General features: G+C 42.9%; 2 protein-coding genes across 3 annotated transcripts in view; one reads left to right on the plus strand and one right to left on the minus strand.

The window, feature by feature from the left end:
* Positions 1–23330, minus strand: part of PI4KA (phosphatidylinositol 4-kinase alpha) — a 163742-nt gene that overhangs the window by 85109 nt on the left and 55303 nt on the right. For both annotated transcript variants that reach the window (XM_040348472.1, XM_040348480.1), the window contains exons 17-19: positions 19032–19132; positions 14870–15038; positions 9311–9361 (exon numbers count right to left, since the gene is read on the minus strand). In XM_040348472.1, coding sequence (XP_040204406.1) covers positions 9311–9361; positions 14870–15038; positions 19032–19132 — 321 coding nt within the window. The remainder of the gene's footprint in view (positions 1–9310; positions 9362–14869; positions 15039–19031; positions 19133–23330) is intronic.
* On the plus strand, positions 510–6523 carry SERPIND1 (serpin family D member 1). The gene is made up of 5 exons (XM_040348492.1): positions 510–621; positions 792–1690; positions 2924–3197; positions 4426–4570; positions 5956–6523. Exons 2-5 carry the CDS (start codon positions 838–840, stop codon positions 6145–6147), a joined length of 1464 nt encoding a protein of 487 aa, XP_040204426.1. The 5' UTR covers positions 510–621; positions 792–837; the 3' UTR covers positions 6148–6523.

Raw genomic sequence — 23330 nt, forward strand, 5'->3', positions numbered from 1 at the left:
TTCCAGCCCATGTTGAAACATGGCTCTTCTTGCAATATGATAAATTGGAAGTCTCATTTTAACAAAGCTAGATACACACACACACACACACACACACTATCATCTCCTCACTACCTCCTTGAGGTTTTAGTCGCCTCGATCATTGGGTAAAAATAATGAAGCAATATGGTTACTTCGATTAAACATTTTCAGGAAAAAACAGCCCTGGTCTAACCTAATGCACACTTGTTGGCTACTTGATAGTTAACTTATCAAGTTTTTGTTGTAGGGGTTATTAAACAAGTATATAGTAACGGGTACAAATTAGGATAGCATTTATGAGATTAAACATGGAATAAAAACAATATTTCATTCAGAAACATATTTCCTGCACAGACAGAAGGCTAATGTCGAGCCGTTTGTTATTGTGTAGTGGTCTGCTTAATACAGGAAATAAAGAAGGGGTGGGTAGCAGGGAGGGAACCAGGGGCCCCAGCAGAAGGAAAGGACTTTGGCTGACCAAGCATTTCTCTGTCTGTTTGAAGTATTCTGTTTACTCTGTGGGCAACAAAGGTCATGTTTTAGCTCTTTTTAGTGCATTTAACATATTCTAGGACTAGGAATAGTCGCCAGGGCTGTCAGGTAAGGACACATTTCAGAATGGATGTTTGATATAAGTGAACTGGATGCATAATTCAATGTTTATTCCAGGTTTATTCTACTGTTGCTATGCTATCATTACCATCTTACATCTGTAAACAGCAAAATGCAGCTCAGTCCGCTTCTCTAACTTTTATATTCCTCTTACACAGGACTCTGGTGTTCCTTCAAAAAATCCTAAACTCAGTGGTTTCCAAAATGAATCTCCTCTACTTTACCACAAGTTTGCTACTAATTTCTTCAGCATTATGTGGTGTTAAAGACCTAAGTGATCATTATGAGAGCAGAAATGGAGCTGTGGGAGCACGAAGTGTTTCACCCCAAAATGCAAAAAGCCTTCAGGATGACACTGTGACCAACGACCTTATTTCTGGAGGAGAAGATGAAGAAGACTATCTAGATTTTGACAAAATACTTGGTGAAGGTGAAGATGAAGATTATACAGACATCATTGATGTTCTACCAGAGATCAAGAGCACTGAAAAAATACCAGGGAATATATATGAACTTTTCCCAGGAAAAACAAGGATTCAAAGGCTGAACATAATCAATGCCAATTTTGGCTTTAATCTTTATCGGGCCGTAAAAGAAACCACAAATGCAACAGAAAACATCCTATTAGCACCGGTCGGTGTATCTACAGCACTGGCAACAGTGTCACTGGGTACAAAAGGGCAATCTCAGAGCCAAATTCTATCTACTTTAGGCTTCAAGGAGTTTATTAATGCTAGTTCAAAATATGAAATCTTCACAATTCATGAAGTCTTTCGTAAATTAACTCACAGACTCTTCCGCAGAAACTTTGGGTATACTTTAAGAGCAGTTAGTGACCTCTACATAGAAAAAGACTTTGCCATTAGGGAGGACTTTCAGAATAACTTGAAAAACTACTACTTTGCAGAGGCTCAGATTGGCAACTTTGATGATAAAGCATTCCTCAGTAAGATCAACCAACGCATTCACAAGCTCACCAAAGGCCTGATTAAAGAAGCACTCTCAGAGCTAAGCCCAGATCTTCTGTTGTTACTTGTAAACTGCATCTACTTCAAAGGTAAGAATTTCTAGTAGCTGACTAATTAAGCATGTTTTAGTGTGGGAGATATAGCCAGCTAGCTATATAAAGGTATAAACACAGTGAATTATGTAATAATTAACACCAAACCCATGCTGCTACCTAATTTACTTTAGAATTTCAGGAAAGGATGAAAAGGGTACCACGTTAAAATACCCCTTTAACGAGAGCAACATGTAGACTGGCAAAGTAGATCTCCTTTTGAAAATCATAGTTACCTGGCTGTTTGTGGCTTCAAAACTTTAAGTCATTCACCCAGAATAAAGCTGGATCAAAATTAGATCCATCTTTGGCCATTCCTGGCTTGAGAGAAGTTGATGTAATGATTGGCTTCTCTGGAAAGGGACAGCTGAAAAACTTTAAATTATTCACCACATGCAGCCAATCAGCTGCATCGCTGATCAGTGTATTCTGACAGCGGAGTCCCAGCTGTCAGAATACAACAGCACAGCGGAGAGCATTTCTCCATCCACTTTGAATGTGTAGATGGGGGACGATCCATCTATGGCCAGCCCCAGCACACAGGCAAAGAAATCAGAGCAAAACCATACCTCCTGATCTGCATACTTATTCTAGGTCAAGGATGGGGGGAAAAAAGTATACAGAATCAGCATCAGTATACACAAACAGCAATTTTAGAATGAAAGGTCAACAATACAGTTTATGCTTTCTCAAAGGGTTATATAAATCTAATGCCGCAGACACACCATCACTTTATGTGATAAAAAAAACAACGTTTTTAAAAACGTCACTTTAAATGACCGTGTGTGGGGGAAAACTTTGTTTTATGTCTTCTAAAAAACGACAAAAAAAAAATTGAAGCATGCTTCAATTTTATGTGTCGTTTTTCAAAACGTCGCTTTTACTTCACAGAAATTGACCGTGTGTAGCAAAAAACGTTGTTTAAAACAATGTTTTTACACCCGCGCATGCCCAGAAGCTACTTATGAAGCGAGCTTCAATGAAAAAACGTGGTGAACGTAACCTCGCTTTGCTAGAACATTGTTAGAAAAACGATGGTGTGTAGGCAACTTCGTCTTTGAAAATTGAAGTTTCAAAAACGTTGTTTTTTACTTCACAGAAAATGTCGGGGTTTTTTTTCGGTATTGCAATACAGCTGTGATTTTTACAAGTACAGTATATATCAAATGTAAATCTTACATATATATGAATGGCATACAGATGAAAAACGTCTTTTTTTTTTTTAAATAGGAACTTGGGAGAATAAGTTTCCAGCAGAGTATACCCATAATGCAAATTTTCGTGTAAGTGACAAAGAAGTTGTGAAAGTGTCCATGATGAAAACCAAGGGAAACTTCTTAGTAGCTGTAGATTCTGAGCTGGACTGTGATGTTCTGCAGCTGCCATATGTTGGCAACATCAGCATGCTAATAGCTATGCCACATAAACTGTCTGGCATGAAACTCCTTGAGAAGCAGCTCAATTCACATGTGGTAGAAAAATGGCAGAAAATTATGACAAACAGGTAAGCCTGCAAAAAGTTATTAACATTATGCATGTTATCCTGACATCTAAAGATGGCCATACACTGATCGATTTTTTTTGAATGAAAAAAAAAAAAAAATCAAAGAGATTCCTTCATCTATGTTATACAGCACAGATGGACGAATCCCCCTGCCAGGCTATTGTATTCTGACAGCCGATGCAGGCAGCTCTCAGAATACTTGAACAGCAGCTGCATCTGATCAGTCAAAATTTTCCACCCAGGTTTCTCGACTTTTCAATCAAAAGAGGTCAGGTGTGACCGTGCCAACAAGATCACTCATGAAGCAAATCTGCTAATTGTATGGCCAGTTTAAAGTGGCATTAAGCCCAAAAGCAAATATTAAACGGCAGCTTACTAACTGCATGTGGTGGCCGCATTAGTTCTCTTTTTTAGGCTTTCGTTCCTTTATTCTCAACTCAAATGATCCAGCCAGTAAGTCTGTCCTGCAAATGTAGCAGCTAGGGGGTAGAGACAAACCATTTACCACCGACAGGGGTGCTTACAATGATCAGCTTTTATGTAAAACCTTTATCCCAAGGAACAAAACTGCTGCTGTAACTGCTTAAAAAGTGTTAGCGGGAGTGTGGCTTCTTTTTGATTAGAGTACCTAAATGTGCTAATACAGCTAAATCTACCTCCCCCCCAAGACTGACAATGCCGTCGCCCAAAAGGTGTCTCTTTTGCTCCTTCATCCAGAGTGTAGGAACACCAATACAGGAGTTGTGTTCCTGGCTGGATCACAAGGGGAAAAAGCTTAAAATTGGAAAATGAATGCAGCTACACCATCTAATGATTGGTAAGCTGCAATACATTACATTTTTAGTTTTGGGTTTACTACTGCTTTACGGCATCCAGATAAAACAAATCTGCTTTTGTACGCCTCAAGTTTACCAAGAGCTCTATTTATACTTATGGAAAAGTCATTGACTCGTGGCCTTAGTGGGTGGTGGCCTTCCCATTGGCATAAATGAAGAATAAAGGAACCAAGCCTAGCAGAGAGACTCTCTGTGGAGAGGCTGTGCAGGACCCAGCAGTCACAGAGTGAAGATCACTCAGCGTAGTGGATAGATACGTTTAAGACTTGGGGGTACTAAAAGTACAGTTATCCTTTAATATTTGCCTGTCAGTTTCCAAGAAAATTATTTATATATATTTTAGGTTACATGACAAAATTAAGCTATTGTATTAATCTTATATTTGTTCCCAGGACAAGGGATATTTATCTTCCTCGCTTCAAGCTGGAAAAGAACTATAACTTAAAGGATGTTCTCAGCAACATGGGAGTAAAGGATGTGTTCACTAACAAGGCAGACTTCTCAGGCATTACTAATGAAGATATCAACATTGGCCTGGTTAGTATCTTCAGCTTCTCAAACATATGCCTTTTACAATGCAGATTATTGAAAAAATGTAATAATATATATTAGGGCTGTGGAAATTAAAGATTAATTCCTCGATTAATCGTTAATTCTTTTGATCGGTACTAGTGGTGCAACGGATCGTAAATGATCCGTGATCCGAACGGGTCACCATATGCTGATCGGCACACCAGGTGATCCGCGGAGCTCCGTTGCTGCCTCGGCCATAGGAAAGGCCGTGGCTTTGGCCTAGCTCCCGGCCATCTTGGTCCAACCGGCAGTGACCTAGGTGAGCCTAGACGTCATCACCCGGCCTCAACTGCTCGTGTTCGGCCGGCTTCTCTGGTAAGACTAAGCAAGCACTAATATTCCTATACAGTGGGGGAGATGTCTGTGGACCATATTACAGTGGGGGGAGATGTCTGTGGACCATATTACAGTGGGGGGAGATGTCTGTGGACCATATTACAGTGGGGGGAGATGTCTGTGGACCATATTACAGTGGGGGGAGATGTCTGTGGACCATATTACAGTGGGGGGGGGATGTCTGTGGATATTACAGTGGGGGGGGGGGGTGTCTGTGGATATTACAGTGGGGGGGGGGTGTCTGTGGATATTACAGTGGGGGGAGATGTCTGTGGATATTACAGTGGGGGGAGATGTCTGTGGATATTACAGTGGGGGGAGATGTCTGTGGATATTACAGTGGGGGGAGATGTCTGTGGATATTACAGTGGGGGGAGATGTCTGTGGATATTACAGTGGGGGGGAGATGTCTGTGGATATTACAGTGGGGGGGAGATGTCTGTGGATATTACAGTGGGGGAGATATCTGTGGATATTACAGTGGGGGGAGATGTCTGTGGGTATCACAGTCCGGGGAGATGTCTGTGGATATTACAGTGGGGGGAGATGTCTGTGGCTATTACAGTGGGGGGAGATGTCTGTGGGTATCACAGTCCGGGGAGAAGTCTGTGGATATTACAGTGGGGGGAGATGTCTGTGGGTATCACAGTCCGGGGAGAAGTCTGTGGATATTACAGTGGGGGGAGATGTCTGTGGCTATTACAGTGGGGGGAGATGTCTGTGGATATTACAGTGGGGATGGGAAGGGAAGGTAAAAATGTTTGTCCTAAACAGCACATGTTTAAAAGCTAGAACAGGCCACAAACTAGCTAGCATTAGCTTTTACTATAAAGTAAGACAATTTGATTACAGCATGGCAGCATGCTGGAGCATACTACAATATAGGCTTGCGTTAATTGGCTTCTGTTCACATCAGAACATAACAGGTCAGAATCACACAAAAAAAAAAAGTAATTTTGTAACTTTGTCCAGAGTGTTTTTTTAACTGTTCTCTCTAACAAACTACTTTGCAGTTTCAACAACAAGGCAGCATCACCGTGAACGAAGAGGGAACACAAGCTGCTAGTCTTACCACCGTGGGCTTTACGCCACTTTCCGTACAGACGCGATTTATGGTGGATCGTCCCTTCATTTTTTTAATCTATGAACATCGCACAAATTGCCTTATTTTCTGTGGAAGAGTGTCCAACCCCACCAAGTCTTGAACTGGTCTCACAACTAAGCACTGGGCTTTATAATTTTACTATTTATATAACTGAGAAGGGCAACTACATATGAAATGCCTACTCAGCATGCTCATTAGACAGAAGTGTAAAATAGTCTTTATGAGTAACAGCACACACAGAATTATAGATTCAGTTGCTAAAACTTTCACCTTTGTCAAAATGTATAATGACCTTAAAAATGTAGAATTCAATTGTATTTGCTCGAGTGTCATATGGGAAACAGATTTGTCACTTTGCAATACAGACCTGTTTATTAGAGACACTTGTTTGCAAAAAAGCCAAGCTGTTTTAGTATTATTGTGAAGTGTTCAAAACATTTTTTAAAACTCTGCTAATAATAAAAGTCTTCCATCTAGGCGTTTGTCAACTTAATGTGGAATAAGTGTTTTAACAGCAAGTTAGAAGGGGAATCAACATAGAAAGACTGTTTCTGAACAGCTAACGGTTTGGGCTGGGATATTTTTGAACTGCTGGGTTTATGCAAGCTTGATAAATATTTGCTCTGTTTCTACCAGTGTAACCATTGACCCCACGTCAAGTGTCCTCTGAGCTCTTAAACTGAATAGTTGCAAAAGAGTTGAGTATACAGTGTTAAAATGTATAAACCCAATTACCTTTTATTATAAGGCCCCTTGCACACCTGCTGATCCCGGGAGGTTCCGTTCTTGGACATCCGCTTGCTCAGCTGATCCCTCGCTGACCTGGCAGATGACTAGTCTGTCTCTGTCTCTGCTTTCCTCTATGGGGGGGGATTGGATAAAAGCGGAAAAATAGGGTTTCCTTCATCATCAGTTTCGAAGCATAGCGGAGACTGATGTCATCAGATGTTCATCCGCTGACACCCGCTATCCCATAGGGATTCATGTATGTCCGTTTTTCATCCGAAAACGGATGGATGAAAAAAACGGACATACGGTCCGCCCGTGTGAAAGGGGCCTTAGACTCTGTTCCGTGTAATTCCTCTTGTTTTTCTAAACATTGTTACCCCGAAGAAACCAACATAATTCCAAAGGGGGTTTATAAGACAAAACAACTATATTGAAACAAGATGGTTAAAAGTGAAGCAAAAAAGGGGGAAAATATTTATGGACCACTCTTAGTTTGACATCTATTTACCAGAAACAATAATTGATCCACAAATTTAAGTTTGTAGTTCTTAAGAAAAGAGAACAAAGCTCCCACAACATTCCCAGTTCCTCTCGTTTTTATTCTCAGTTTAAAATAGTGGTCAGTAATTAAAACTTTCATATGACTTGAGTCACTTGAAAAGTGGAACCAAGCAGCCCCAAATCCCAGAGGATACTCAAATATTGAAACTTTGACACTTTTAGGCAATGTTGACACCTGCATTTGCCCAGTTTCATGACCTTCCTTTTGGTAAGCATCACAATGATGGGCCAATAGGAATGTTGGGGAGGAGGTAGGTCAACTCTTGACACTGTCAGAAGTGCTGTTATTTATGCATGCATTTATATGAGATTAATGTGAACATGCACTGGCTTCCAAGCAGTTCTAGTAGTACAACTGTTATGTCTGTGAACTTTGGTACGCGTTCATGTTGTCTGCAAATAATTTTGCACTTGGGCTTCAAAACGGTAAACAAACATGTAAGGGTTTGATCCATTTTTGGCAAAAAAAATTTTAACCAGGTTTGGCAGCTTGGCATTAAAAATAATTATTTAGTGGAATGGATTTGTATGCCCAAAACATAAATTGCAAAATGGGTACCTTATGATTCACAACGCACAAATAAATTAAAGTATACTGATCTAAATTTTTAAATAAATTAAATTACATTTTAAAATAAATTATAGTATATCGATATAAATTTAAAATGCATCTGCAAGGACAGTTTCAAATCACAGAAGCGACATTTAATAAGGACATGCAGGAAGCAATATGATAAAAATGGGAGTTGATAAAACTGGTTTCTAGGGAGCAATGGCGTTGAAGTTTATGTTAATTTTGGATAGCAAATGTAAGGGTTACTCTTTGAAGTTTTTATTTCTGTATCCCCACACACTGAGGAGAACCATCCTCTCTTCTTCCTAGTAGCTATTGTATCCAGAACAGAAAGTGAAGGAGAATTTTGATAAGTCTTTAGAACAGAAAAAGAAAAGAAAAGCCTTCTAATGGGGACACCTATTGCAGTAACAGCTGTTTAAAAGTTGATTTCCCGTACTTAAAGGGGTTGTAAAGGTTCACGTTTTTTCAGCTTAATGCATCTTATGCATTAGGCTGAAAAAACATCAAACGATTACCGGCCCCCTAGCCCCTCCTTTTACTTACATGAGACCTGGAAAGTCCCACGTCACGAACCTGCCCGATCGTTGCCCGGGCTTCTGGGCTCTTCATTGGATAGATTGATAGCAGCGCAGCCATTGACTCACGCTGCTGTCAATCAAATCCAATAAAGCGGGGCTGAGTCCTGCAATTGGCGGCTATTGACACCGAATGCTGGACTCGGGAGCGTGCCTGCAAGGTGACCCCCTTAGGAGAGCGCCTCCCAGAGGGGGTTATCTGAGGCGGGCAGGAGCCGAGAAAGCCGCCCGAGGGATCCCAGAACAGCAGAATCGGGGCCATTCTGTGCAAAACGAACTACACAGTGGAGGTAATTATGATATGTTTGTTATTTTTATCGAACCTATACAACCACTTTATGAGACATTTTCTAAGGTTTTTATAGCGTCTACTAGACAAAAGTGAAGGGAAATCTCTCCAAGGGGCTAAAGAAGGATACAAAATCCTGACAGTGTTATATTCATTCCTACGAGTCCGTCACACTATAAGGGACCACTGAAATTCACTACGAGTACAGCTACCCATAGGAATGAATAGGGCAACAAAATGGATGCAGAATATAAAAATGGGCTGACCAGGAATTTGAGAGAGTGGAAACTGATCAGACAGAAAGGTGCAAATTATCCCAGATGGGCTGCAGTCAAGAGGTTAGGGGAATTTATTAAAGGGCAACTTCACTAGAGGTAAATACACCACTTATTGAATTGCTGCTATAAAAGAGTAACCTAATTCATAACAGAAACCCCCTGTCACATACAAGTCACAGACATGTGAATCTTTTACCTTTAAACTAAAACACCCTAAAATGTTTTTCATAAGTGCTGTGCTCAGCAATACTCACCACAGCAATGACAGGAATTAGGACTCCAAGGTTTCCCGCACTACTAGATGCCTGTTGCAAAACAAAGGAAAAATAATTAGAGAAAATATGATTTTCTTGTGTAAAAAGGATGAAGGTTGCATCAAGACAAGTTATGTAACAGATTCCATAAACTGTACTTCAGCATCTGAGTACATGCAATTTTTACTTGCCGTTTGCATGCCTTTGATGGTTTGAATAGACAATTATACTAAATTTAGTTAAGAGCACTTGCACACCACTATCCTCCAAGTTATCCTAAAATGTTTTGCAAATGCTGTGCTAGGTAAGATCTATTGTTTAAAGAAAGAAGATGGAGCATTGAAAGCTTGCTTTTTTTTTTCATTGTTTCTTAAGTTTGGCTAAAATTAAAATTACAGTAATACCTCGGATTGCGAGTAACGAGTTTTATGAGCGTTTCGCAACACAAGTTATTTAAAAAAAATCCTAACTCTGTTTGCAAGTGTTGATTGGCAAGACAAGCAGAATTCAAGCCTCTGGGGTGTGCAGGACCGCATTAGGCCAGAGGTGCGGGGGTTCCGGTGGCACACAGAGCCGCTCGGAAACACTCTGTTTCTGGGGTGTCTTCGGCACCCCCCCACCTCTGGCCACATGCGGTACTGCATACAATAGCAGGCACTGTGGAACAAATTATCAGAGTTTCCATTGACTCCTATGGGGAAACTCGCTTTGACACATGAGTGCTTTTTTTTTTTTTGCATTCTTCTGGAACTAATTATGCTCATAATCCAGGGTACCACTGTAATATTATACAGGATTTATATAGTGCCAACAGTTTGCACAGTACTTTACAACACAAGGGCAGACACAGTACAGATACAATACACTTCAATACAGAAGGAATCAGAGGGCCCTGCTCGTTAGGAGGAAAATAAAATAGAAAAATTTTATAGTGCGTGATAATTGCATCGCATGTCAAGCTCCAGCTCCCATATATTCCCCCTCAGTGCCACTATGTGTGAGCTGTCAGTGTTTAGAAACATCTTTCTACATGTTCTCACACACCAAAAAAGATATGCAACAAGCTAATAATCATGGGGATGAGTACCTATGGAAAAAAGGTAAATAGATCTTGTGTATATAAAAGGTTGCAGTTGGATGATCATTCTTAGCTGCAGGACAAGAATAAACAGGACATTGATCTATGTACATTGTGATTCATTTTAGAGTTTCCCTATCTGTTACTGGAGGACTTTGCCTGTATACTGTGGGTGGGAACCTTGACACAGCTTGCCAAGGAATGTCACAAACCTATCAGTCACTCATTGCCTTTCACATGAGTAAAGCTTGCAGTTTTATTTGCCTTGAACCTAAAAATGGCATACACATACAATCAGTCAAAATCTAAAGTAAATTCTAAAGATGCCAAAACATAGTGGGCAGTAAGATCTCATCATACGAAGTACTAGTCCTAGCCAATGATGTTCTAAATTGATTATGCTGCTAATAAAACACAACTTTCAAAGTCAGTAAACCTACACATCTTACCTTAACCACTTCCCGACCTCCTCATGTACATTTACGTCGGCACAATGGCACGGACAGGCACAATCACGTACCTGTACGTCCTCTGCTAGACGTGGGTGGGGGGTCCGATCGGGACCCCCCCCCGGTACATGCAGAGGTCGGGTCCGCTCGGGGAGCGATCCGGGACGACGGCGCGGCTATTTGTTTATAGCCGCTCCGTCGCGATCGCTCCCCGGAGCTGAAGAACGGGGAGAGCCGTGTGTCGGCGCATCGATCGCGTCATCCCCTTTATAGGGAAGACACGATCGATGACATCATTCCTACAGCCACACCCCCCTACACTAGTAAACACACACAAAGTAAACCCTAACTCCTACAGCGCCCCCTGTGGTTAACTCCCAAACTGCAACTGTCATTTTCACAATAAACAATGCAATTTAAATGCATTTTTTTCATGTGAAAATGACAATTGTCCCAAAAATGTGTCAAAATTGTCCGAAGTGTCCGCCATAATGTCGCAGTCACGAAAAAAATCGCTGATCGCCGCCATTAGTAGTAAAAAAAAATAAAAAAAATAAAAATGCAAAAAAACTATCCCCTATTTTGTAAACGCTATAAATTTTGCGCAAACCAATCGATAAACGGTTATTGCGATTTTTTTTACCAAAAATAGGTAGAAGAATACGTATCGGCCTAAACTGAGGAAAAAAAAATGTTTTATATATGTTTTTGGGGGATATTTATTACAGCAAAAAGTAAAAAATATTGCATTTTTTTTCAAAATTGTCGCTCTATTTTTGTTTATAGCGCAAAAAATAAAAACCGCAGAGGTGATCAAATACCACCAAAAGAAAGCTCTATTTGTGGGGAAAAAAGGACGCCAATTTTGTTTGGGAGCCACGTCGCATGACCACGCAATTGTCTGTTAAAGCGACGCAGTCCCGAACTGTAAAAACCCCTTGGGTCTTTAGGCAGCAATATGGTCCGGGGCTTAAGTGGTTAAAGGTTAACCCAATGCATATAGATGAATACATAGACAAAAACAACATGGAAACACGACATGATTTTCAGGTGTGGAAGTGACATGTTTTGCATTGAAAGCAGAAGTGATGCAACATTCGCCGTGTGATGTGACACCTAGCTAACCAGGAGGGATTTCTCACTTTTACTGTGCTGCTAATAATACAGAGTCATGTAAAAGCTTAGTTTTCAAAGAGGCTAAATTGTTTGTACCCACTTAGCTGGTGCCTCTGTGACTGAAGCTGTCATTTTACTTGCGGTGTTACAAGGTACAGTATCAAAGGGTATGATGGCATATAAAGTTTCTGTGAAAACATGCTGCTGCAAAAGAGACTGCAGAGCTCAATCTCAGTCTTCTAATGCCCGTTTCCACAAAAACTGTGCAGAAGAAACTCCATAAGCAAAACATTCATGAGTGAGCTGCCATTGCCAAACCACTAGTGAACGATATTAATACTCAGAAGAAGAGAGAGTAGTGCAACACCCATAAAGCGTGGACTACCTATGGGGGGTATTGAACAGGTTACTGATCCAGGCATACGCCACTGTCTACACAGGACTATCCCTGGATGGGCATCATAACATCAGAATAACCAAAGCCAGGATTTCAAATTTGAAATATATACCAAAAGGTGGTTCAGCCTCCAGGGGCAAAATGAAAGCTTGTGTAGCGATACCCCCGCAGGAGCCGCTGGTTTGATATTGGGATCAGCATATTAAGTTACCTTAATGTTGTCTAGGGGTGCAGCTGGTGAATGAAGCAGTGAGCGAATGTCCAGTACACGAAGAAAGGTTTCCAAATGCTTTATTTCAGGCCCAACATAGCAAACAACATACAGTAGGAAGGAAAGGTTGATGAAGCGATAGAGAACTTGCGGTATCAGGCCTGGATTTAGAGAGAGCAATCCTGCTCTCAGCAGCACAATAATAATAGTCACCGTTCGTCGCCACTCTAGCCAGAGTGGGTGAAGTGCCCCTGGACAGACTTCTGTCACAAGCCTGGCAGCCGAAGTGTCACTTTGAGTTGCTGGGAGGAACAGGCCTCTGCCACAGACCTGGCTCTAGGGCCTCTGCCACAGGCCTATTACTTGAATGAGCTAAATGGACGAATTGAGCAAATCCTCCCAGTAGATGAAAGTAGGTCACCGGATGACAGCAAGATTACCTGTCAGCATTCCGGTCACCAGATCCCCGATGGTTCGTTCAAGCTCCGTTGGACAACCTGCCTCCTGGTTCTCCTCAAGCCGACCCCCCAATCGAGCGGCACCCAGCCTGGGATCTTCTCAGTAATTTGGGGGACCCAGTAAGTCACTGGGGCCCCTCTCAGCAGTTTGGAGCTCCGCGTAGCATGCGACCCCGGCCTGGAAGGCCATCGCCGGGGTCCGTTGGATGCGCGCACCCTAAAGGTGGATGCCGCACCTGGAACCCGCGGAAGAACCAATAAAGATGGTGTCTGTCACAGATATACCCCTTCCCAGCATGCTCCACGAGGGAAAACTCCTCTAATTGGCTGCTGGGGAAGAGTGGCTCTGCCAGAACCCCTCTAGCGCCATCTGATGCCCAGGGGTGGAAACAACACCCCTTACCATAGGTTACACGGCGCAATTGCTTACTTGCTCCGGTGTAACGAGTGCTCCTGATTCAGGAACCTTGTTACACCGACTGCAGCCTAAAATCTGCGCGGCATAAGGCTCTTATGCCATGCAGATTTTAGGCTGCATTCTTGCGTGGGCCGCTAGGGGGCGCTCCCATTGTGATCAGCGTGTAGTATGCAAATTGCATACTACCACTGATTCACAAACTTGCGCGGGCCCTGCGCAAGCCAGGTACGGAGTTTCCGTACGGCAACTTTAGCGCAAGACTGCCCCTTCTAATAGTAGGGGCAGCCAATGCTAAAGTATAGCCGCCGCTCCCGCGACGTGAAATTTGAATTTCACGTCGTTTGCGTAAGTGATTCGTGAATGGCGCTGGACGCCATTCACGTTCACTTTGAAGCAAATGACGTCCTTGTGACGTCATTTTCCGCAATGCACGTCGGGAAAGTTTCCCAACGGAGCATGCGCTGTAAGCTCGGTGCGGGAGCGCGCCTAATTTAAATGATTCCCGCCGGGATCATTTACATTGCGCGCGCTTACGCCGGGCAATTTTGCCGGCGCGCCCTCGCAATTTACGGAGCTACTGCTCCGTGAATCGAGGGCAGCGCAAAATATTTGCGGGGGCGCAGGGCAAAATCGATTTTGCCCTGCTTCCCCGCAAATATTGCGCAAATGTACCTGAATCTGGGCCATCGTTTTTTTCATGCCGAAAAATGATAGTGTGTACGTGGCATTAGAGTCTCCTGTTTCCATCACAGATGTGGGATCACTGAAATTGATGTTTTCTATTTTTTCTGGACTTTGTTTGATCCCTTTTCATATTTCACTTTTTTTTTACTTAATGGATTACTAAAGTTCAATTGCATGTGTTAATTGAGTACTAGAGCGCTGCACTATTGCTTTACCATATTTCAAGTATTCTGTATTTTGCCTTAGCGCGGATCTAGGGTGCTGCTGTTGCCATTTTCAATAAGGGAATGAGGAAATGAAGCCTTGCGGCTTCACTTCCTGGTTCCCTACTGCACTTTGCGCTGCGCAATGCCAAAGACCCATGTGTCTCTCAGAAGACAGCGGGGGGAGAAGGGCGCCGGACGTGGCATAAACTCCCACAGATAATGCAGGGGTCTATGCCCGGAAGTGGGTGCAAATACCTGTCTTAGACAGGTTTCTGCGCCCCCCTCCCCCTAAAAGGTGCCAAATGTGACACCGCAGGAGAGGAGGAATCCGGACAGCGGAGGGTCAATTTTTGTGCAGACCTCTGCTTTAACTGAAAACTAAACATACAGAATTGATGAAATTCAGACAGTATAAGCTGCCGCCTAAATTACTAGACTTTATAAACATGTTCTTTATGTAGATTACTTAATAAATATAAAAAAGACTATTGATAGTGCCATAATGGATACCATCAATGCTCTAATCAAATCCTCAAACTCACCTTTAGTGCTGGGCCTTTTTCACTGGCTCTTTCACTGGCCCGTTTTCCCTCTAGCCCCAACTGCACAAACAGCTCCAATAGGTTCATCAAAAGCTCATCCACCAGCTGTTCTCCCTGGATGTTGGCCGCAATGTTTGCCAGTGCGTTTATGACAGCCAAGGAACAGTGTCTGTAAACAGAATGGATGGAGAAGTGTCAAACTTAGCTGCTAGCAGGTATAAAGTGCCTGCAAATATCCAAAGCAGTGTACATTGCCCATTCTATACCTAAATGCCAGGCTTTTTTTGCCAGGCATGCCCCAACACTTCCTGGTCTTTGTGGAGCTAGCTAGCCTCCCTCTCCAGTCCTACACATTTCTAACCTGTCATAGTGATGGGACAATGGGAATGATTCAGGGAGGAAGGAGAGGGAGTGGGCCTTCTTAGACACTACCCAGATGTATTCGCGCTTTGTCTTTTCAGAATCAACTGGCATTTGATAAAAGAGGGGGGCAATAAAAGCTGTTGTAGGTATGTAATGTCAGTGGCAAAATCACTTTAAAACCAGCTTATGTTATAAAAAGCTTTTAATAAATAGAATGAAAATGGAAACAGGTAAAAATAAAAATAAAATAAAAGTTACAAAATATGGACACCTAAGAAGTGCAGCAACACTGTGTTCATTTTATCCATAACATGTAAATTCGTGGTTCTAAGATAATACAAATAATACAAATAATACAGGAAGTTTATGACCTTTGTGAAAATCAGGCAAGGTTAGGCCTTTGGGAAAAACAGGAAAATCAAGGTTAACAAAAGATTTGCTTTGTGATTATTAAAGCAATATTAAAGGCTTTGTTAGTTATTTTTTCTAAAAAACAAAACAAAAAAACAAACGTGTTATACTAACCTGCTCTGTGCAAGGGTGTTGCACAGAGCAGCCCCGATCCTCCGCTTCTCGGGTCCCCCGCCAGCGCTCTGGGCTTCGCCCCCTTGCCAAGTACCCCCATAACAAGTCACTTGCTATGAGGGCACACAAGCATGTTTGCTCCAGAGTTCTGTTCTGTACATCCATAAAAACACACAGAATAGGGCTCAGACCTGCCTCTTCTCCCTCCTCACTGGTTGTGTTTGACAGAATTGGGAGCCGATGGCTCCCCCTGCTGTGTCTCAGCCAATGAAGAGGCAGAGACCCAGGAGCGTAGCTAACATATCACTGGATCGGGGTCAAGTATGTATTAGGGGGAACTGTGGGGGAGGTAAAAAAACCTTCAGGCTTTACAACCACTTTAACAATATCAGGTTAAAAAAAAAAAAATGTTGTACTCAATGTAAATGTCTTTTCTTGGAGTCTATTGAGGGACACAGCTTGGTAATAAGCAACTTGGGATTTTGCTGCTGTCTACGGGAGAAATAGAAAGTAGTCATATAGAAAATTAAAGGCCACCCCCCTTGAGACTATAAACCCTCAAAACCGCTCAGTTGTAGCAAGCAGACCAAGGAGAGAATGACACCATAGAAGGAAAAGGAGCTGTGTCCCTCAATGAACTCAGGGAAAATATTTTTATGGCGAGTACAAAAATCCAATTTTTCATTTTGCCCACTGAGGGACAGAGATTGGTAATAAGCAACCTAGAGACATCCAGAATCAGTCCAAACTGAGGGGCCAGGATAGTTAAACAACACCGGTGAACCAGCCCAACAAGAAAAAGACAAAGCAAAAGCTGGTTTGCAGAACCTTTTGACTAAAAATAGCATGTGCAGAAGCAGACATATCCACCTTGTAGAACTTGGAGAAAGTATGTGCAGAAGACCGGGTTAAGAAGAAAAGGTTTACGCAGCGCACAACATTGAGAACACCTGTAATATAGTTCAGTTTGATATTGTCTTTTTTGTTTCGATTGGAATTTGTCCATATATGCTTTAGGAAAAATTCAGGTGCAAGCCATCCCCAGAGCGTATCCAAGGTACTCTGTGAGCTATGTAAATGAGAGAGGGAGGAAGGCGCAGCTTTACAAACCTGAGACTACAAGGCCGGAAGACAAAAAGTCAAAGAAACACTCACTGTCCTACTGGAGGTACTTTATCTTGGAACTCATAGGTTGGCAAATTAACTTGCCAATGCTACCTACAAACAGTGGATCTGGAGCTGGAGAACATCTTTTAAGAGATTTCAGAATGACGAACAGGGAACTCATCTACCCTTACTGGCCCTCACCATCTCCAGGCAATGAAGAGCGATCTCCATGGTGTAAATTGGACAAAAAGAAGGTAATACAATATCCTCATTACAGTGGAGAGACCACTTCAGGCCAATACTTTGTCAGGGTGTTTCTAATCTTTGTACAACAAATCATCGAAAAGGGAATAATTAAAATACACTTTAGAAAAAAAATGCTGACTGAAATTTGGTTGGTGGGGTCTCCTCCTTTAACCACTTCAATACCAGGCACTTTCGCCCCTTCCTGCCCAGGACAATTTTCAGCTTTCAGCGCTGTCGCTGACAGATTGCGCCGTCATGTAACACTGTACCCAAATTACGTTTTTATAATTTTCTTCCCACAAACAGAGCTTTCTTTTGGTGGTATTTTATCACCTCTGGGGTTTTTTTCTGGGAAATTTTTGAAAAATAAATAAATCTTAGTTTCGGTCATAAAATATTGGTTTTCTCATTCACTGATGAGGCAGAACTGATGAGGCGGCACTGATATGCAGCACTGATGGGCAGTGATGAAGAGTGACAGATACGGACAGGTGTTACTGCTGGGCCATGTTATGGGCTTTGATTGGCACTGTGGTGGGCACTGACTTTATTGAGGGGGCACTGACTGGCAGCTGTTGGGCACATCTGATGGGGGCTGTGCTGATTATCAGCACAGACCCCCCCCCCCCCTCTGACAGGGAGAGTTGCCGATCGGCTCTCCCTCTCAGCGCGAACCAAGGAAAGACTTTTACACACCCTGGTTCACGCCATGATCTGATCATGTTGTAAGAAGCCTCTGTCAGAGGCTTCTTACTGTGATCGGAGATGCGGTGTGTCAGTCTTACATGCCGCATTAGTGATTGTTGCACTGCGCCAGCATGTTATCCTGCTGATCATCATATGACGCCCAGTCAGTATAACAGAACCACTGGCCGGTGTTTCGGGACAAGGTGGTTCAGGACAAAACGTGACTCAAACGCCAGGAGGATATACTGCGCAATGTTGGCATAGTTATAACTGAAGGAAAAAAGCAGTGGGAGATTCAAATGGCAGTTGCGGCATAAACAGGGCCCAGCTGCCAAGAGCCCAACACATATACAGCCCAGGAGGCATTTCCAAACTTGTATTAAAGTTTACCACATACAGTGCACATCTAGAGACAGTTACTTTTGTAGCAAATAGCACATATACACCTCTGGTACAAGAGGACAAAAAAAAAAAAATCCTCAACCTGCAAAGTCTTCTATCCACTCAAAACAGTGAGTCTTTGGAGACAGGGACAGGAGAACTGCTGCAGCACTGGCCCTGAAAACTCAGCACGGAATCCCCAGATAAGCCAGCCTAACCTGAATAGCATGCCCTTCCATAACTGGACACAGTAGGGGTTTGATGGGTTGTCTAAACCAACCTGAACATGTTGCCTATCTGGAGAGACTTTCAGGATTTCCAATATCTGGCATTAAGCTACCAACAGCTGTTGATTGTAAAAAAAAAAAAAAAAAAACTTGCAATTCAAGTAAAAAAAATTGCAAAGGGAAAAGAAATATGCATACTTCTGGGAACAAACACTCAGGGTCACCATACAAATTACATTCTGGCCATACAATCAACTTTAGATTAATGTACGAGGATGTACCAAAACTATCCAATCGATGTCCAATTAGGGATGTCCCTGCAATACATAGTTGGAGGTAGATCTGTATAACCAAAACGTATCGTGTATGGTGAGCTAAAGAGATTCTGAGCAGCTGTTACGCAGGAGGGGTCATAGCCTCAAGGAGGTTGGCTGTCAGTTCCCAATGTACCTACAGTCTATTTGCCCTGCAGAAGGCAGTATAACGCTTGACTGCTTATTACCAACGTGTGTCCCTCAATGATTTACAAATAAATACATTTTCTTTATTACGTCAGGTTTACAGAACACACAATGCATGCCAAATGAGGATCCGTTTGGCAATTTAAGGAAATTATGTAACCATACCTATAGCCATGATCTTTGTAATCCTTGGTTGCATAGACTACTGAGCTGGCTTTCACACTAATCTGCTGGAAGAGATTCCACACTTCCTGGTAAATGTATTGCTGCAGAGAACATTGGAAAAACAAACATTAAAGACTTAATGGTTACAAACAAGTCATTTCATGTCAATGTTAACTCTTTATTCAAGGGTGAAGTTACAATGAAGAGATTCTACAGATGAACAGAGGTCAGGTTATTAGCTAAAAATAGGATTTTTTTTTCGTCGTATTTACCTGTAAAATCATTTTCTTTGAGTACATCATGGGACACAGAGTCAGGCTAATATTCATTACCTGCTGGGTTATACTTCTTCATTAGGTGAATGGACACTGGTAGACCAAAGTCTTTAGACAGGAAGTGATCCCCTATATAACCCCTCCCATACAGGAAAAAAATTCTATTTTCTTTTTCATACATCATGGGACACAGAGTCAGGCTAAAATGTATTACCTGTTGGGACATCCCAGAGCAATAGCCTTGAGAGGAGGGAGACACCCTGCCAAATAATAATAGCCATCAGAACTTAATACAGAAGCCTGCAGTACACTGCAGCCAAAAGCCGAATCCTTGGCTGCTCCAACATCCACTTGATAACATTTTGTGAACGTATGCACTGAAGACCAGGCCTTACAAATCTGAGCCACAGATACCTGATGGCGAAAAGCCCAGGAGGTTCCTACACCCCTGGTAGAATGCGCTCTCACCTTAAAGGGAGGAGCTTTGCGCTCTTACCTTAAAGGGAGGAGCTTTATGTTTCAGACCATAGGCCTGACTGACCAATTGACAGACCCAAGTGGCAATGAAAGCTTTGGAAGCTGCCTGCCCCTTCTTGGGTCCTTTTGGTAAAACAAAAAAATTAGTCTGTTCTTCGGATCTCTGCAGATCGAGACAGATAAACCTTGACTACCGGGACAAAGTCCAAAGAATCTGCAGTCATCTCTCTTCCGTCGAACGAGGCTGAGAGAAAAAAGAAGGCAAAATAATATCAAGATTTAAATGAATGGCTGACACCACTTTTGGCAAAAAGGATTGGAACAGGTTTTAACACGACTCTGTCATGGTGAAGGATCAAGTATGGTTCCCTGCATGAAAGGGCCGCCAACTCCGACACCCTTCTAGCCGAGGTAATAGCCATCAGGAAGGCTAGCTTGCATGACAGCAACTCTAATGAAATTTCCTTAATAGGTTCAAATGGTTGTTTCTGTAACACAGACAACACCAAGTTCAAGTCCCAAGGACACCTAGGTGACCTAATGGGGGGGAAGCAAACGAGTTGCCCCTTGCATAAAGGTTCGGATCTGTGAATGGGAGGCTAAGGGCCTTTGGAAGAATACCTATAGGGCCTGAAACTTGACCTCTGATTGTAGAAAAGAGAGAATTCTCCCAATCACGTATTTCTGTGGATGCCATTTTCTGGCTTCACACCAAGCAATATAAGTCTTCCAGACCTTATGATAGATCTTCCTAGTGACAGCTTTTGTAGCATTCATTCTGGAAGACACCACTGGTCACGAGATGCCGTGGTCCTTTAAACACCCTGGCTTCAATAGCCATGCCGTCAAATTTAGAGACTGTAAATTGGGGTGGAATATAGGACACAGTAGATCGGGGCACCATGGAAGCGTCCATGGCCCGTCTATTGTTAGTCTCACAATGTCCGGGAACCAAGGCCTTTTGGGCCAGGCTGGTGCCACCAGAATGACTGGAACTCCCTCTCTCTGAATCCTGTGCAACCAACGTGGAAGGAGAGGGACCGGAGGGAAAGCATAAACCAGGGAGTATTGGTTCTATGGAACTACCAGAGCATCTGCTCCGATTGCCAGAGAATCTCTTGTTGGGGATACAATCGGCTGTAGCTTGTTTATCTACAGGACAAGTCAAGTTCTTTTTTAAGGAAGAGACAGCTGCATCTACGGCTGGCATGCTTCATTTCTTAATGAACTTTTCATCCATGGGATATAAAAGGGAAAACCTTTTAGGAGGAACAAAAATCCTGTCAGGATGTTCCCAATCATCATAGACCGCTTGTTCCAACAGAGGGTCTAGGGGGAAAACCTGTGTGGCCTGAGGTGGCTCAGTGACCGCTGCAAGAGGCAACTTAAAGGCAGAGCAGACCATTTTGGTCAGAGTCAGGATCAAAAGCCTCTGTGACTGAGAGGCAGACATCAGCTGGATATTTTCTTGTCCAGATTGCTCGGAAGCAGACTCCACTGCCAGTCACGTCGCTGAATCCTGAGCTTTAAGCTCTTCCCCATCCTCAACCCATTCCTGCTCCAAACTAGGAGGCTCCGGGGAGGGGGATCAGTCACGCTTCTTGCCACCATCTGGGATGTTGGCAATCATGCCAGCTATCCTGTGCTCTAACCCGGCTAGGGCTGAGGACAGTTCATCCTTAATGATAAAGGGTTAGGCAGCAGCGTTGACTGTAGGCACAACACCAGATAGGCGCAGTGGCTCAGATTGCCTGGAAGCCTCTGGTCTTTCAGGGTATACGACTAGGTTCATCAGGAACTACTGATGACATAGGTGTGCCCTTCCCTGTAGCGTTTGTCCCGCACCTCTTTTTGGAAAACATTCAATAGCCGCAAACAGAGAGTGCTTGGGTGTAGATTTAACACACCTCAGACGAGAGACCCTTTAATAGGGCTCACCAAGCCCCTATGTAACAATCCTGCTAAGCACCTTTAGCCTGCCAAGCAAAACCTTGCGACTCACGTGACCCGGAACTGAACTGCTGAAAATGCCTGTTCAGAGCCCGCTCTGTGTCCCACAGCTGCCTGGAAGCACTGCATGCTTGGCTTACACAGCTTATATAAGCTTGTGTGTGCCAGAACGTTCTGTGCGTCAATCTTTGTGCGCCCAGATAAAGGCTGATGCGCAAGTGCGGCGAAGCCGCATGCGCCGTGGCTGCCAAACAAACCAACTACTAAGTCGGCAGTGCTTTTTGAAAAACAATGCACGTGCGCCATGGCCACCAAACAACAACTGCTGCATATGGCGGCGCTCCTGCGAATGCATGTGCCATAGCTGTCAAACTGCTGAGCACAGTGGCACTCTTGCGAACGCATGTGCGCCACGAACGATCGTGCACCATCATACAGGTAAAAAACAGCCAGACACAAGCAACAAAAAGGTACACTTTGCAAACACCCACAGCTAGCCCAAAACTCCCCCGTATGGTCACTGCACACAGGTGTCCAGCCCTTAGCTAGCTTGACTGATTGTTACAATCACTGGGACACAACACAATAATAAAATAAAAGTAGTTTCACTTACACGTCCAGGCGCAGGGCCACTTAGAAATTAAGGGCCCAATCTTCACCCTTCACGTCGGGTTCCTGTCACTAGGACCTTCAAGGACTGGATCCCCTTTCATGTTTAGGGTCCACTCCTTTGGACCTGTACAGCACCCTGCAGGAAATGCCTTAGTGCTGTAGTGTCTAGGATATCCACTCCACAGGGTACAGTGCCCGAAGATCGCTTACAGGCAAAACCTCGCTGTATCTCAAATCTTTTTTGCGAGGCTCGGGTACCATTGATCTAGGCCTGAAAGCCTGTGTCAAAATGGATCCGATTAGTCAATCCCTTGATTCATTTTTGGAACGGTTTGTGGGAATAGAAACCTGGAGCTCAGAGAGCTCACACACCGTGCCATCCACCTTGCAGACACTGGTAAAAAAACTGATGTCCTTCCTGTATGGGAGAGGTTATATAGGGGATCACTTCCTGTCTGAAGACTTTGGTCTACCAGTGTCCATTCACCTGATGATGAAGTATAACCCAGCAGGTAGTGAATATTCGCCTAACTCTGTGTCCTATAATGTATAAAAAATAAATGCTTTTTTTTTTTTTGAAGGATTTCATTGGGTGCATTCTCTTCAATCTTAACTGGGAATTATTCATTACAGTTTAAACACACACTTTGAAATCAAATGTAAAATCTATTCAGAAAGAAAGAATTTACATTTTTCAGTATTTTAACTTGGATCTCCCAGACATTACTGTGAGAAAAATTAGATACCAGACCTTTTGCCTACATCAAATGAAAATCCTCCTGTGTGTGGCTGTTCCAGCCTTAAAGTGTACCTGTCAGCCAGTTGAACCTTTTCTTTAAAAAAAAAAAAAAAAATCTTATTTTATAAAGTTGCTATGGACATTCACAGATCAATGTAAAAATCATGGATTTTACAAACTGCCTGCGAATTTACTGACGGTTGGCAACCCTGGTCTGAATATCAAAGTGCAACTAAACCACACAGA

Source organism: Rana temporaria, chromosome 1, assembly GCF_905171775.1.
Source record: "Rana temporaria chromosome 1, aRanTem1.1, whole genome shotgun sequence".
Lineage (NCBI taxonomy): Eukaryota > Metazoa > Chordata > Amphibia > Anura > Ranidae > Rana > Rana temporaria.